Raw genomic sequence first — 17,307 nt, forward strand, 5'->3', positions numbered from 1 at the left:
CAGAATAATTCTAAGTTGTCATTTCCATCCACTTTCATGATTAAATGAACTGTCGTTATAGCAGAACTCGACAGTTGCGCGAACAATCCCACCGCCAGATTTGAAAAAGCGAGGCTACAGAATAACGTCTTTAAATTTGTTGGAATCGAAGAAGCCTTCAACAGAGCTCGGATTATGAGAATATTTCCAAGGACTGCTACGAGGGAGAAAACTAAGTTTAAAGCACAAATTGCGGTCATGAATGCTCTGTGATGATAAACCAGTTGTAAAGTTATCTCCAAATAGTGCTCACAAAACTCCGAAGCACATTAATGACAATAGGTGATGGAATGGTGAGTATCGCTATGAATTGCAGATATGGAAAGATCGTGTTTCAGTTAGCCACATTACAAATTTTCAAGCAAACTCCACTTGAGGTCGAGATTTTATGACCATTTTAAAACTCGAGAATTCAGTACTTTCATTTCTAAGCTACTGTAACAGTCTTTTGACATTCGGTGATATCCTCAGGCAAAATTGCCGCTGCAAAAACAGGTCAAATTATCACACACGTACTTAATAAAGCTGGAATAAGAGAAGATAAAGTAGCAAGGGGTAAGAATTTACGGACTTTTAAATCACAAGGAAAATTTTGACTGTGCGACATTTAATTAGTATTGCAGATAGCGTTATCACAGAGTCGATGAACTTGAGAGATTTAGAAACGCGTTTGGCATTGAAAGCCACGCCGAAATTTCCGTTTTTCCAAAAAAATCAAAGATACTTGTTTAATTTAAGCTGATTCCTTGCCTGTTAGCTCAAGATAGAGAGCGACTTCTCAAAAGAGCGAGAAATGTTTCAATAAGACAATTTTCGTGCTTGTAAGGGAATCTTTGCTGACGTCCTTGTTTACATTTTGTTTTGAAAGCTTAAACCTTTCAAAAGCAAGAACAATGTTTTTGCAATCCATGTTGAATTGAGTAAAGGATAATGTCTGAGCTCCGATGTATGGAGGTATATCTATGACAAAATTCAATGATCAATATTTGAAATAAAATCGTCCAAATCATGAATGCATCAATCCAAAGCTGAATGGAAACAAACCGATTCTGCAAATGGCCATCACGGAAAGAGGCATAACACAAAAAGCCATAAAGCAAACAGCCATAACGCAAAAGAGGCATAACGCAAATAGCCATAACGCAAACAGCCATAACGAAAGTAGGCATCACCCAAAAAGGCATGACGCAAAGACGCATAACGCAAATGGCCACAGCGCAAAAAGGATAACGCAATGAGGCATAACGCAGAGCATGAGGAGCTTAACTTGGGTCAGGAATGTGGGTCCCCGCTGTTTAGGTAAAAAAATATTACCAAAATCTCAGTGGGAGTTGTAACAAGACTCACGCTAAAAAGGCAGAGCGACAGACAAAGGGAAAGAGAGGTGTTAATCTCGACACATTTGTTGGGCCGACTTCGTCATAAAGTTTTAATGACGACAAATACTGAACTCAAATTACTTTAAATTAATTTTGAGTGATGTGTCAGAATAGTCCAGAGGCACAGTAAATCAATCGGAAATATTTTCTAAAACACGGTTTACAACGGCCAGCATCATGCAATTAAAAAATGGAAAATTATTTCTTTATTCTCTTTATTTTAAATTAATTTAAACACAGGCAAATTATATCTTAACTTTTAGGCTACCGAGATGCAACTTGTTTTGCCTGGCATACACTTTTCTCAACAGCAACGGTGAATTGATTCTTTTCTGATTTTAAAGCAATCCATTTTTAATTTTTATACTCATGGAACTCGATAACTGAGGAATAAAACTCAACAGCTATTACACCTTCGAACATCTGCTTCCCTAATTCTCCGGTTAAACATGAAACGCGTTAGTGATGTATTGGTGTATTTGTTAATTTAAACACAGGCAAATTATTTCTTAACTTTCAGGCTGCCGAGATATAACTTGTTTTGCCTGGCATACACTTTTCTCAACAGCAACGGTGAATTGTTTCTTTTCTGATTTTAAAGCAAACCATTTTTAAGTTTTATACTTATGGAACTCGATAACTGAGGGATAAAACTCAACAGCTATTACACCTTCGAACATCTGCTTCCCTAATTCTTCGGTTAAACATGAAACGTTAGTGATGTATTGGTATATTTGTTAATTTAAACACAGGCAAATTATTTTGTCAGTTAACTTTCAGGCTACCGAGATGCAACTTGTTTTGCCTGGCATACACTTTTCTCAACAGCAACGGTGAATTGGTTCTTTTCTGATTTTAAAGCAATCCATTTTTAAGTTTTATACTCATGTATGGAACTCGATAACTGAGGAATAAAACTCGACAGCTATTACACCTTCGAACAGCTGCTTCCCTAATTCTCCGGTTAAACATGAAACGTTAGTGATGTATTGGTGTATTTGTTAATTTAAACACAGGCAAATTATATCTTAACTTTCAGGCTGCCGAGATGCAACTTGTTTTGCCTGGCATACACTTTTCTCAACAGCAACGGTGAATTGGTTCTTTTCTGATTTTAAAGCAATCCATTTTTAAGTTTTATACTCATGGAACTCGATAACTGAGGAATAAAACTCAACAGCTATTACACCTTCGAACATAATACTCCGGTTAAACATGAAACGTTAGTGATGTATTGGTGTATTTGTTAATTTAAACACAGGCAAATTATTTTGTCAGTTAACTTTCAGGCTACCGAGATGCAACTTGTTTTGCCTGGCATACACTTTTCTCAACAGCAACGGTGAATTGGTTCTTTTCTGATTTTAAAGCAAATCATTTTTAAGTTTTATACTTATGGAACTCGGTAACTGAGGTGAGAAGTGGGAAATTTAGAATGCCCAATTGTAGCTGTGTAAAATTTCATTCCGGGCTAATTGATTTCCCTGCATGTCACAGGGAGGCACATTCAATATTAATTACAGACTTATCAATTTCCTGCTATCATGATATCCTGATATCATGAAATTGAACCTAACAGCAATTATTTTACCTCAACGTTTGAGCGTGAGCCTGTATACCGGGAAGGCTTCCAGCACCGAATTCCCCGACGTCAACATTGTTTACTGACTACATAACTAGTTTGAAAACATGAATACAGAAATCCATGACATTCAGACGAAGACTGCTCAATTAATCTCCCCACAGAGGCTAACCAAAGTTATTCCGTAAGCTTCGTCCACGTTTTTACCAGGATTTTGGACGGCGAGTCTAATCTGCAGGTCGCAGGTCACAGGTTGCAGGTCATTGTTTCGCCAATACAGAAAGTATCCTAAACATTCTTAAAAGCTAACCTTGGGCCTAATTAGGCCTAAACAAACGTTTTTAGGCGTAAGGTTAGCTTTTAAGAATGTTTAGGATACTTTCTGTATTGGTGAAACAATGACTGCAACCTGTCACCTGCGACCTGCGACCTGCGATCTGCAGATTAGACCCGCCGAATTTCGGAATGTGATCACCATTTTCCCCGCAAAAAATTACCGACTTGAAGGCGACAAATCTCTCTTCGAAAGAGCTGAAAAAACTTTCCTTCGACAAATTGGCTAACATTTTACCCTGGATGCCAGAGGTCTTCTCGCTCACCAGCGGCGAGGAGCGTCGAAGTAGTGCTGGTCGGCGAGAGAAGACGGTGACCTGTACCAATTTTCCCCGGGTGAGAGAGTTAATCCATAAATCCTATAGAATGAAAAATGGTTCCCCAGCACTAAAGGCCACTGTCGATACGCGCAAACGAACTGAAATAGATTTGTGTTGCCCACAAAATTCATCTCGCCCCTAAATATGGTCATTCAATAAAAAATTAACTACTTTTTTCTGCTTAACGTAAGTTCACAGTACAATCTGATCGATCCTGAATGCTTTAACACTTTTCTGAATACGAAACACCTTTTGTGTTATGTTTTTAGCCTTTGTTGATGGATATCTACACCGTCAGGGGACGTCCAGCCGAGAATTCCTGAGTAGGCTTAAGCTCCTCATGATAACTTCAACAGGAAGAAAACGTTCGATAGCGATTATATGTTCTTTCTCTTTAATAATCACTTGATTTTTTTTTAGAGCTGAAATTATTTACGGAGTACACAGCTAGTCTCCATTCTTCAAAGGGCCTTTGCCATATGGCTATTTTACGTTATACTTTTTGCGTTATGAATATTTGCGTTCTGCTTTGCTGCGTTATGCCTTTTTGCGTTATGCCTCTGCGTTATTCCTCTTTACGTTAGGCCTTTTTCCGTGATGACTGTTTGCGTTATGGCTATTTGCGTTATGCCTCTTTCCGTGATGGCCATTTGCAGAATCGGCTTGTTGCCATTCAGCTTTGGATTGATGCATTCATAATTTGGACGATTTTATTTCAAATACTGATCATTGAATTTTGTCATAGATATACCTCCATACGATGCACCTTTTCATTGAAAGCGTATCAGTCGCTAGGAAGTCTGGGTAATTTTGGAGTTTTTACTCATTTCTATATGAATTAATTGCCTTTTCTCAAGGAGTTTGAACTAAGTTTCATTACAGTGTGGTGGACGTTGCTTGTGAGCAAACATGTTCAGTTATTTCGGAAAGCGTTCGTTTGGGATGATGGAGGGCGGCCATGATGATTTGCTGTCACAGGCTGTGAACTAAAACCAAAGAGGGAAACTTGATTTAGACAATGGACTCGACCATATTCTTTCACAGTCTCTCGAAGTGTTTGAAGGAAAGAAAATTCTGGTTGACGCAATCGATATCACTGACATGTTTTAGAGTGGTGGCCTTAGTTTGGTGATCATTGAGGAGATTTCCAGCCGCAAAAGGTAAGATTCCTTTTGTGGCGCCTTGAGTCTTTCTTCAGCGATTTAGTTTCTTACCTTACTCTTTGTACTGACAGTGAACTGTGAGAAGCAGAAACAACGTCGTTTTTTTTATGAGCAAAGACAAAGATTTGGTTGAGCTTGCTGTACAGTCTGTCCTAAAAAACATCCAAGAAAAAGCTATCAAAAACCTCTCAGAGTTACCAAAGAGAGACGGATGAACAAAAAGTAAGAGTTTCCAAAATAGTTCAAGGACAGTGAGGTTGAATACCACCAGTTGTGTAGAAAATTTTGGTGGTGTGCAAATTCCAAAATTAGGTCCTTCAGGGAAATTGTACTATAACGATTAAAAATAACTAGAACAAGATTGCAGTCTTCAAGTCTATCTTGCAAACATAATAGGCACTGTAAAAACAAAGGACAATAAAGGCTATTTAATTTGGTTGGTTTTCCCAAAGCCTTTGTGATTACCCAGTTGAAACAGAAGGTCATTATTGAGATCACTTACTGGAACAGGTCATCTTTATTGCAAAATAAGGAGCTCTAAAATTCCACCTCAATGATTGCAACAATAACCTCCTGTTCCAGCTCAATAACGATATGGTATTCAATAGACCATATTCGTATTCTCAGTATTGGACTGGAACTAGCATGCAATGGAGGCTAATGCGGGAGAATCTTTTCAAATGCAAATACTTTTTAATATATTCCCCCGCATGAGCCTCCATTGCAAGATAGTTCCAGTCCAATACTGAGAACACTAATATGGTCTATTACAATGAGAACGTACTTGATTATTGAAAATAACTTCCTGTTCAGAAAAATGGAAAGGTGCATTGACTGTGGTTTCACTAACATACGAGTTGCTCACAGAGGGTATGATGAAGGCATCATGCCGTTTACAAAAACGAATTTGTTAAACTTTGTTAATTATCCCATTTTCAGCCTTTTGGCTTTTACAACTAGGCAATCATTAGCCATCAAAAACTGAAAAATTCTTGGAAGGAAAATGCGTTAATAAGTTTACGATTCAATACATTCTTTGCAAAAATTCGAATTTTCAAAGACTCTTTGCGCAGAGATTATCTGGTATTATGGTTGGCGCATTTTCTTTTGTCATTCAACGACCGACATTTAACTTACACACCTAATGTAAAAAGTAGCAGGGAAGAGCAGGGCTGATGAATTTAATTGAAAGGGATTTATACAGGTAAATCCCTCGAATGAGGGATTTTGCAGAACAACCCAAAAAAAATTAAGGCTAATAAATTTTCATCGATCGCCTTCTCTTCTCAACAAAAAATGAATTTCTGATTATTTCAATAAAGACGTGTTACAATTTACATATAAAGTGTTTTAAAATTATGAAACTGACACTGATTAAGAGCAGCGCGTCCAAATTCAGAGCGTTGATATTATTGCAAAGACCTAACATCTCTATGCCCGGTGCATTAGCATTTTCGTAAAATGTTACCTTTTATTTTGCGGTTCGGTTAACAACACTTTTCACGAGATCGTGTGAAGAAGAAAGCACTCGTTTAGAAGCTTGCCCTTTAACACTTTTCTTTTCATTCATCGACTTCGGGACTGCGGACCGCGTTGATAGCGTTTTTAGTAAGACATTTGCTGGGCCGGGTATTCTGCAATTGCTCCGAAATAAAATCATAAAAGAAGTCAGATAAATACCTCCGTTCTTGGTATTTATCTTTTTCTTATTAGGGACGGACCATTAGAAAAGTGATGGAGGAGGGGGGGGGGGGGGGGGGGGGAAAAAACCAAAAATGATGATAGGCGTTGATAGGCGTTCTGTTAGGCCATCACACCCAGATATGATAGGTCTTCCGACTAATGTCGGTTTGTGAATTTTCGTGAGGGTATAGAACACTGGAATTCGAGGCGGATCTGGTGTTTGGTTAAACCATTTAGCCGTCATTTCATCTATGCACCCTGCTTGGCGAAGGGAGTTAATGAGGTGTTTAACTCGCTGGAATGTATCTCCAACCATTGGTTTGTCCAGTGGCTGATAGTTATCTCTATCATCCAGTTGTATCTGTCCCTCAGTAATTTTTTTTTCTCTGTTCATAACGACGGTTGTTGTGCCTTTATCTTCTTTTTTGAGAATAATTTCTTTGTTGTTAATGAGCTCCTTGAGAGCTCGTTCCTCGCCGGGTGGCAGATTATTTTTAGGTTTAACCAGTGGAGTTCCGCAAGCTTTATCTTGACTTCTTCTAAGTAAGTCTCAAGAGCAACTGACCGTTGAATCGGTGGAATCCAACTGGATTTCACGTGAAATAGATGTTGCTCAGTATTTTGGTCATGATAGATATATTGAAGGCGCATCCTTCTGGCAAATTGGTTGAAGTCTGAAATTAGCTGGCGCCTTATCTGGTTTTCTTTCATGACAGGTGTTGGAATGAATTTCAAACCTCGAGAGAGTATATTGATCTGCTCTGCAGTCAATTGTGTGTCTGAGAGGTTTTTGATGTGTTGCTTGCGTTAACTCTATAGTCTCTCAAAAACATAGATAATGAATCAAGATTTCACTGTTAAAAAAGCAATATTTGTCTAAAAAAAAAATTCGTGCAGGGGGTTTCACCTGGAAAAAAAATTCCTGCACAAACAGTGCGCGAAAAAAAAAATCGTACAAGTTGAAAATCCCCCACCCCCCCCATCACTTTTCTAATGGTTCGTCCCTTATTGGCGGAGCTCAGCGAGAACCATGGGTAATATTTTATGGGTAATCTATCGATACGAGAAATTTTGGTTGTGACGTCACTTACGTCCGCCCGTACAGACTGCCGGGGTGGGAAATCATATCACTTAGTGACGAGGAACAGAATTAGTCCGGTCTGTTAGGTCGAAAATCGTGACAAATCGCGTAAAAGCACCAAATTAGGTACAGATGTTCCTTTTGACGTAAGAAACGAATTTAGAAGGGGTGCCACGTGATTTGGCTTTCGTGGGGGGGGGGGGGGGGCATGAAGCTCATAAAAATTACGCAATACTCAAATGCTGGCATGAAAGCGAGGCTCTGGCATTTAATGTGTTTATTACGTACCAGGTTTGATGAATGCCGTTGTAAAATGACTAAACTACATTACTCAGACTCAGTTTTGTGTTTGTGTCCATAAATTGTCATTTGCCTTGATCACGTGACATTCCCATAATGCTTTGAGCGCACTTATATCAAGGAGTGTTTTTGTTGCCTTTTACACATTTAATTTTTAACATCTTCGGCTAGATATCGTAAATGGTTGTTATTTGTTGCTCTATTTCTAAGGATTTGCGTTCTGGCAGCCTTCAGAACTACTACAGAGCTCAGTACATGGTAGATTGGCTTTGAAACATTTACAACGACCACTCTTGCAACTTTTCTTGCATCCACACTTTGGCAATTCACTGCACGCCTTAGAGGCTTCTGGAAGTACGGTTCAGCGGGGCCTCCATCTACCGGGCCGTTCTCCATTTTCCATCCAAAATCAGACGGGGATGGGTAAAATTGTTGCTCATCAAGGGACGTCCAGATGCTTGCTTGGTAAAGAGCTCTGTTAGAATGATTCAACAGGGCATCCTAATAAACAATAGAAATTATATATAAATTTTTTACACAAGTATAATTTAAAACAAACGCGCACCGCTTATTTCCATGTACTTCATAAATTAAGCTCTCTAATAGCCAAAGTAGAATAGCTATAGGTTCAAGTCCAACATAGCCTTATGATAGGCTTTGGATAGTTAAAATAAAACTGATAAGTGGATTCAATACAAGAAAAGGTTGGGTTAGTTGAAATGTTTCTCGTCTTTTCGCTAAACTGGTTATTTTTTTTTTCGCGTTGTCCTCACAGGTGTTTACCTATCAAAAATTTAGCCTATCAAACACAAAAACAACTAAAAATTTGTGTATGATGGCTTCTTACCTCTGTTGGGGGAATGTTTTCTAGCCCCCAATTCTTTTTTGTGAACAGTTCTCGTCGAGCAGTGTTCACGGTAGCAAGGCTGGTACTGTCATAAAGTATCTCCACAAAGCGCTGAAGGACATCAAACACAGGAGTGTTGATATCAACTGGAAGGAAGGGGCTATCGTTCACAAAACAGAAAGCCTCTGTGGCTTCAGGGTACGCTTTCCAGGCCTCCCACGCAGATTTCTTTCCTTTCCCCAGGAATGCTGATGTAGTGTCGCAACCAGTAAATGCGTGGAAAAATGGAAGTGCACGGCATTTCTACTTTCCCAAATGCTCACAAATGGTGTTAAAAGAAAGCAGCTGAAAAATCTTTCCCATCCCAAAGGCGACCCAAAAGCTCAATCCAGACCAAATCGAAGACAACGTGTGGAAGTGCGCAATTAGAATAACAAGAACATATGTCAACAGTGCGAACAAAGACACTTCTCCCCCCCCTTATCCAAAGCATCTCTAACGTTTACAAGAATCCCCGTGTTGGCTTCTTCATGGTTGCAGCTTTCTTCGAGAAATACCTGCCAGTTCTGAGGTAACTTGACATGCCCAGCTACCTTTCGTCTCACGCCTTTTCCTCTCTTCTCAAGGGCAGATTCTTTCAGACTTGCCACTCGGTATTCATCCTACACAACGTCAATTCGTTTGGTACTCTTCAAGTGGTTTTCCAGGAAAGGTAAGAATCTGGAATCTGCATATTCAGAGAACGTAGCGACAGATGAAACTGGAAGCGCATGCACAATAGCTGCTCCATCAAAAACTTTGACATCAAAAGATGCTGGTGGTGGAGGTGGCGGTGTTTCTTTGTTGACGCATGAAATCAAATCAGACTTTACCCGAATCGGAGATTGCCAAACTCTGACAAAGAAGGTGGATACGGCTGATTTTCATGCTTGAAGAACTCTTCAAGATCTCCTTCGCGCTGTTGGCTGGCAATATACAAACAACTGAAGAGGTAACGGTCACTTGTTACCGCTGTCAACTTTAAGGACGCTTTGCAGATTTGCTTCGGCTGCTGGCGCTTGAACAGTGGCAAGGTATTCTTTGAAATCGTATCGTGAATCGATACAGTCCTTTCATCAATGACGTCTTTTACGACTTTCTTGTACTGGCGTAATCCAAGTTCCTGGACTCTATGCACATTATCCACGACTGAGACATCTGCGCAATTGCGTGTGTCAAGGGCAAGTAATTCAGGGCAGTCATCCTTAAAAGGGTTTCCCATTTCTGAAATTGTACTTACAAGTTGCTTGACATGACTTTGAAAGGTTTTCTGTGAAAGTCCTTTTTCGTGGTGTTTGTTCTTTTCATCAACATTTGTTTCACTTTCAACTGACTTTCGAACTCTTGCAACACTCGAGCACTTTCTGGTCCGGCCACCATCCATCTTCTAAATGCGACAGGACTTTCCGTTAGTCCTACAGCTCCACCTGATCCCTTCACCCTTGCGTTATTTTGCTCGTGTGCCTGGTCGATTGGGATGCTTGAAAAACTGCTTGATGACTTCGAAATGACCCAGCATTCTCTGAGGCTTTGTTGAACGGGGCCTGGTAAGCACTTCATATCTCTTATGTGAATAGGTAGCCACCTCGCGTAATTAGTGTGATCAAGATCAAAGGACCAAGGAGCAAGAGATTCCAAGGCTTCTACGTACAGAGGAGTTGTTTTCACGATGTGCTTTCACAAATGACAGTACTTTGAGTTCCATTTGCATGATCATGTCCCAAAACTTGTACGTTGGGCTGGTCTTAATCATTCCATCGTGCCACTTCTGAAACTCCTCTTTGTCCTGTTGACCGTTTAGTTCCCGAAAGGCAACATGCTGCAATTTATACAAAGCTGCTGCGGTTACCTGGTGGGCGCGTCTGGTTTTTGTCAAATGCGCTACCTTAAGGAAGGAATCTGATGTCCCACTGGAAGCTATCCCTGCCTCAGTTAGTGATGTAGTCCAGCCAGATAATGCTGCAAGGTCACCACACATGGTCGACAGCACCATCTCAATGTGTAGGCCCCCCAGCATGACAATATGAACATTTTCTCCGTGTGTAGCAGGCCAGTTCCACTGAACAACTTTTGCGATAGCAAAAAGAGGCTGGTCACAGACAGTGACAGGAATTTGGCCCGGGTTAAGAAATTCTGTTGCCTTCTTAACCACAGACATTCCATGTTTCATCATGGTTACTGTGGCAGCCTTCTCGTAAAACAATGGCAACAAGCTACCCAAGCATGGCAAAGGGTTAGGCAGTTCAGTTACAGATGCGTGATAAGCAGCCCATGAAAGATGAATACCTTTGGTAAGCTCCTCATAAATATGTTGTTCACAGTACTTCAACCAGTGAACTTGTTTTTCAATGGCAATAGACAGCTGATCCGTGCTTACAGTCTCCACTCCTGCTTGGCTTGTGGCAGGGACGTTTACTTCTGATGTTTTTACAGAAACAAGAGGAACTAAGGAATACGTGTCAGGCAGTGTGATATCTCTTGAAGCGGACCTGGCTGAACAAAGATTAATCCTTTGCACTCACTGGTTGGCTAACGTCTGAAAAAAGAAATATCATTTAAAATATTCTTAATCTAACAATGGTTTTGTTTTTAGAGCGTTGTTAACTCAGGAAATTTCAGTCTGAACTAAAAAAAATTGATGGCATTTTTGTTTTATCCGTAATCGTATCTTTGAGGCCGACAACCATTTAATAGTTTAACACGCTCCGCTTGCCAGATTTGTGTCACTCCATAATTTTTCGTTTAAAATCAAATAATAAACCTACTTAAACATTTCCTTCTTGAACCATTTTTTTAATAACATCTGATGATTTCTCACAGTTTTTCATTCATCTCAAGTTATAACGCTTATTCAGAGTAACTTTTATTGAACACCGGCTCACATATACGGATAAAAATAAAAATCACTGAACTCTTCGTTTTTAAAAGAACAACTTGACTTTGTTTCACATCATAACGAAATGAATTTTACCTCATAGAAGGATGGAGTATAAAACATGAGTTGATACTTACAGTTCAGATGGTGAAATTCCGTGTAAAACAAGAAAACGTACCTCTCAACAACTCCACTGTCACGCCGGTCACCGGGAGGTAAAGTGCATGTTGTATGGAAACACCGCTGGCTTTTTATTACCATTTATTGTTTAAAGATTTTCATTGTTACAACAAATTTAAATAAAAGGAACTTAGTAAATATCTTCTCGCTAAAACATTATATATCATAAAGGAAGTGAAATTCATGTGGAATTGACCTTTATAATGACTACGCATATATGTCGTCTTTTTCGCCTTTTTTTTACTACAAAAAGGCATTATATTTTTACATTTGAGCACAGCTTATTAAATTTTACTACTTGGTCTTTATTTTACCTATACCAACACTTCTTTCACACTGTAATCAACAAATTAAATTATTTCATAGCTCATAATGGAACCCTTCTTTTGACACACCACAACTGAGACTTACTTACAAAAAAATCCCCCCTCCCCACCCCCCTAGGGTATTTTTTTGTGGCACCCCTTCTGAAATGATGAGTTATACTCTAAACTACATTTGTGCCAAGTTTGGTGTTTTTACGCGTCTTGTCACGATTTTCGTAATTTTCCGACTTAACAGACCGGACTAAATAAAGATTAAAGAACAGAAAAGAGCACGAGAGAAGAGGAGACGAAATTTAAGCAATTTAAGCGAAGAAATCCTCGAGAGAAGCCGAGGAAGGAGAAGAAGAGAAAATTTCAATGAAAATCAACGTAAAGCTAACAGAAGTAGAGCGAGAGCCAAAACACTTATTTACAACGGTTAGCTTTCAGGTAATGTTTTCCTTCTTAATATATGCCTCGCTGCCTTACATATGTTGTAAAACTAGCTAAAAAAAAAAAAACGAAGAAGGCTTGAAAACGTTTGCAATTCCGTGTTGACAGAGATTCTGACATATTTCGACAATCATATTTATAGGCTTTTTGTGTCAAATGGATGTCCAGTTGTCAGCTGCTTTTGTTTAATTGTGAAATTGCAGTCGAGTAAGCGAATTTACTACGCTTTAGGTTGACTTGTTAATTAGTAACATTTTTGCTATTGTTCTGAAGTAAAGAGAGAGGGAGTAAAGATTGTCAGTCAAACGGAAAATGCCGTGAAAGAGATTACTGTATATATAACTTTCATTTAAATAGTTGTTGATTAAAATTGTTGGATATTGTTTGCAGGGTTTGTTTGTTTAAGCCTCATTTACATTGGCAAGTTTCACTTGAAAAGTGCATTTGCCAAGCAAAACTTGCCGACTGTACACACTGAGAAGTTCTCCTTGACAAGTGTTTCCTTGACAAGGTTTCCTTAGTAGTTTAAAATTAAAATATGTAAATAAGTGCACTTGACAAGTAATATACACTAGTAAATAACGTCCTTGACAAGTTTTTCCTTGACAAGTCAGTCCTTGTTCAAAAACTAGCAAAAACAAGGGCACTTGTTACGGAAAAACTTGTCATATTTTTCCATTTACGCTATCAAGGAAAACTTGTCAAGGAAAAAGTTGTCAGAGTAAATGAGGCTTTACTGCATGCTGTTGGCTCATAATCAGGTGTTTGATCTGTTTGATCACTGTAAACTGTACACACTAAGGATGATTAATTTTGTACTTTATCCATGCAGAAGCATAACTATTTCCGTAAACACTATACGCTCTTTCTTTTATAAGAACCTTTTTGATAAGAACGTTGAGGCTGAGATTAACCAAAATTATAAGAACTTATTAAGAACATTCCTCAGGCTGAAGGCCCTGTTACACTGTGAAATGTTTCGTGCAACTTGTCTCGCAATGTTTTGGCGACATTGTGGCGGAACAAGTGGCACGAAACATTTCACAGTGTAACAGCGCCTTGAGACTGAGTCGGATCGAGAAATTTTTTTATTTTGGTGTTTGTATTTTAAATGAAAGCATGAAATAACGGAAAAGAAATGTAGATTAACACAAATACTTATGGACATGTTAAGTATAATATAACGATGATTTTCTTCAGGGGCAAATCCAGTGGGGGGTTTCAGAACCATTCCCCTCCATTAAGTATGATTTAGTAGAGAGCTTTAGCCACGACGACGGAAACAGCAACGAGTACGTCATCTCAAAACATAAATTCCGGTTATTGTTATCACTTCGAGACTATTCCAAACTTTTTAACCTGACAATGGTGTGGCAATCCCTCAAGAATAAAACCGATATTAGAGTCAAGCTTAATTTAGGAGAGAAAATGAAAATTATATCTCCAATTGGCGACTTCTTCCTTAGAACCTCAAATTTGGCTATTTCACGTTATTGTTTTGCTGACGACGGCAAAGAATTGGACAAAAATGAAAAACGCAAATGCAGGGCGTGCAAAGCTATTGTTTTTGCCCACGAAATATGCAAATTTGTAACTTTCTCGTTCCCGTCGCCGTTATCGTTACTAATTCCATCTCATATTTAACGCTCGCTCATGGCATAATTGCTCTGAGCAATTTGCGCGGGATTTGCGCCGCTTCGCGGCTCGGTAAATATCCACCACCGTAGCCACCTCCACTTCGGTGAATAGTTGTTAATTATTATATCAGGTTCAATTTTTTTTCAGAGCTTATTATGGAATACAGTTTTGATAATCATTACTTTATTCTTGGCTGACTGAATATGTCCCATACTACGTTTCGGCATTGTCGCGAACGCTCTTACACTTTCTTTTGGACAACCTTTCTCGAAACAGCTGTATGAATGGAAAGTAATTTTCGCACTTAAGGTCGTGTTCTATTGGGATCAACCGTTTTTATTTGGTTGGGTTAGTTGGGTTTTTAGTGTTCTATTCGGAAAAAAAACCGTTTTCGGTTGGTTTGGTTGATCAACTTTTTCAACCGGCATCAAACTAGGTTGAAAAAGCATTGGCAGCGACCGCTGTCGTTTACGCGGGCTCCTTCCGTGTTGCTTTCCTCTACTTGTCAACGCTGAAAAGTCTGGTAAGGAATATTAATATTCTCAGGAGTTAGCGCGTTTCAACCGAAAATGGTTTGAAAAGTGTTCTATTGGGAAACCTCGAGTGCTTCAACCTAAACCGCGCCGGTTACGGTTGAAACGGTTGATCCCAATAGAACACGACCTTATACTCGCTTTGAAGAGGAGGCTGGTGTGAACTCGGAAATGGCCTACTGACTGATGTTCTGAAGATTCATGTGATACTTCGATAGTCATTTTGTGAATTTTTAATTCTGCATTTAAATTTTATTCAGATTTGAGGTAAGGGATAGGGAAAAACTGACTTTTGCATTGACAACGAAGGCCGATTACCACTAAAGTCTGTTATCTACAATGTAATTTTTTTATCCAGAAAATAAGAACCTATTTAAGAATTTTTGTATAACATTTATGTAAGAACCTGTTCAAGCTAAATTTTCAAATAGAAGCTTCTTACTCGCAGGGTTTTACTGTATGACAAACAGAAGCCCACCGTTTGATATTTCACATGAGCGAAATTTTATGCGAGGAAATTCTTTTTTGTAAACTAGGAGTGGTCAGTTGGTCGACGTGGTACAATTAACTATATTAAAATCACTGTGAATGTGACAAGCACTTGCAGAGGTAAAGCATCTTCGCCAACAATTATGTCATGCAACAACTCCATGCTTCTTTTCCTGGCTGGTTCAATTAGTTTCTTCATTGACTTATGTTATACTCAACAATGTAGGACACGACATCTTTTTAATGGCCTGAAGAGAAGCAAAACAGTGTTTTGTGCATTGCACTTGAAACATTTTGTCGTATTTCTCTATATCGCCAACAGTACAGGATGGGGTTTAGCGATGAATTAAGAAAAATGAGGAAAATTGCGGTTTGACGATACACGCCGAGTGCAAAACTACTGTTGACCAGCGAGATTATGCTTACAAAAACGACAGGAAGATAACAGACAAGAAAAACAACATAAACGATGAAAGTATCTAAAGCGTTTTTCTGTTGTCGTAGAAGGCCCGCTCTCACTGAATGATCACTTGTTTGTTGAAGCTCGCAGCGAATTTGGATCCTATGGTGCCTCACAACTTTGTAAATTCTTGCATATGCGCAAGACGTAAAAAGGACTGCAATGCATGCCATAACAATATTTACTATCTCAGAGTGTTTTGGAAATGAAATGACTGTGAATGCAGCAGCGATGCTTATCACCCACAATAACACCAAAAGTACTGCAACTCGCCTTGTCGTGACAAGTTCATGATATCGCAAATGGAGGATAACCCAAAGCAATCTGTCCACAGTGATAGCTGTAATAGTAAGTAGCGATGCACAAGCGAGGAAGAAAGTAAAGAAAAAATAGACAGATAAAATTATTGGGCAGAAGAATTCCAAGTTGTTATTTCCATTTACTTTCATGATTAAAATAACTGTCGTTATAGCAGAATTCCAAAGTTGAGCGAACAATCCAACCGCCAGATCTGAAAAAGCAAGACTGCAGAATAACGTCTTTAAATTTGTTGGAATCGACGAGGCCTTCAACAGAGCTCGGATTATGAGAATATTTCCAACGACTGCTACGAGGGAGAAAACTAAGTTTAAAGCACAAATTGCGATCATGAATGCTCTGTGATGATAAACAAGGTGCAATCTTATCTCCAAATAGTGCTCACAAAACTCCGAAACGGTCAACATGTTCATGATATATATTCTCAAATCTGCGAAACGTCTTCGTGTTTTGAAGAGGCCCTGACAATTTTACGGCACATTCAATGACAATTTTTCATGATTTCGCTTAATCACAGAACCACTGATTATCAGGGTGAGTTTACTTGGAGGTAGTTGTTACATCAATTCCGGCAACCTTATTCCATCGAAGGTTGCAGGTGTTAATCATTGTAAAAACCGTGCATGTTGCTTTCAGCAGCTATCTCCATACGTAATTAATTGGAACTTGGGATCTTCCTGTGTAATTTCCTTAGGGAATACCAATTTACTCTCAATGATGTCGTACCATGCACGACTTTTTCGTTGACGTCAAGTCAGTTTTAGCTCTGCAAATGTTAAAGATTGGAAAGCACAAGGGAATCCTTGAAGGAAAATCACCCGATTGTTTGACTGCTTCTCTTATTTTAGTCTCTGTGTTTCTTCCTTTATCGCCATAAAATTGCTGTAAGCGTGTCAAGGCAAGGGCAGTCTTTTTGCGGGATTAAAAATCAACAAAACAAATGTTACCATTTGTTAGCGCCCCATTTGGAACCGCCGACTCGGCATGGATGCAAGGAACTCGCACACAGCCCATCCAAGTTGAAGTGTTTCCAGAGCGTGCCCCATTAATTAAGCACCTGAATATCAAATGCAAATATGAAACCTGTCATCGCTTTTTTCGACGATCATTGGACAAGGTTCACTTGGGAGTACATGTAATACGAGGAATCATGAAGATCGGTGGAGTCATCAGCCTCGGCCCTCTAGCAGGCCGGAAAACAACCTCCGCCGTCTATATAATTAATCATGAATGAAATAAGCGTATATACTTGATCCCGCTCTTCAGATACTTAACAATTATTCCATGTGC

General features: G+C 39.2%; 1 protein-coding gene across 1 annotated transcript; it reads right to left on the reverse strand.

Moving 5' to 3' along the window:
• Nucleotides 1-15,067: 15,067 nt before the first annotated feature.
• On the reverse strand, nucleotides 15,068-17,030 carry LOC137990999 (adrenocorticotropic hormone receptor-like). The gene has a single exon (XM_068836127.1). The coding sequence runs from the start codon at nucleotides 16,428-16,430 to the stop codon at nucleotides 15,480-15,482; it is 951 nt and encodes a 316-aa protein (XP_068692228.1). The 5' UTR covers nucleotides 16,431-17,030; the 3' UTR covers nucleotides 15,068-15,479.
• Between the last annotated feature and the right edge of the window lie 277 nt (nucleotides 17,031-17,307).

Source organism: Montipora foliosa, chromosome 2 (assembly GCF_036669935.1).
Source record: "Montipora foliosa isolate CH-2021 chromosome 2, ASM3666993v2, whole genome shotgun sequence".
Classification (NCBI taxonomy): domain Eukaryota; kingdom Metazoa; phylum Cnidaria; class Anthozoa; order Scleractinia; family Acroporidae; genus Montipora; species Montipora foliosa.

Excerpts from the sequence above, each read along its gene's own strand:
- LOC137990999 (XM_068836127.1), bottom strand. The coding sequence starts at position 16,430 with ATGAACATGTTGACCGTTTCGGAGTTTTGTGAGCACTATTTGGAGATA.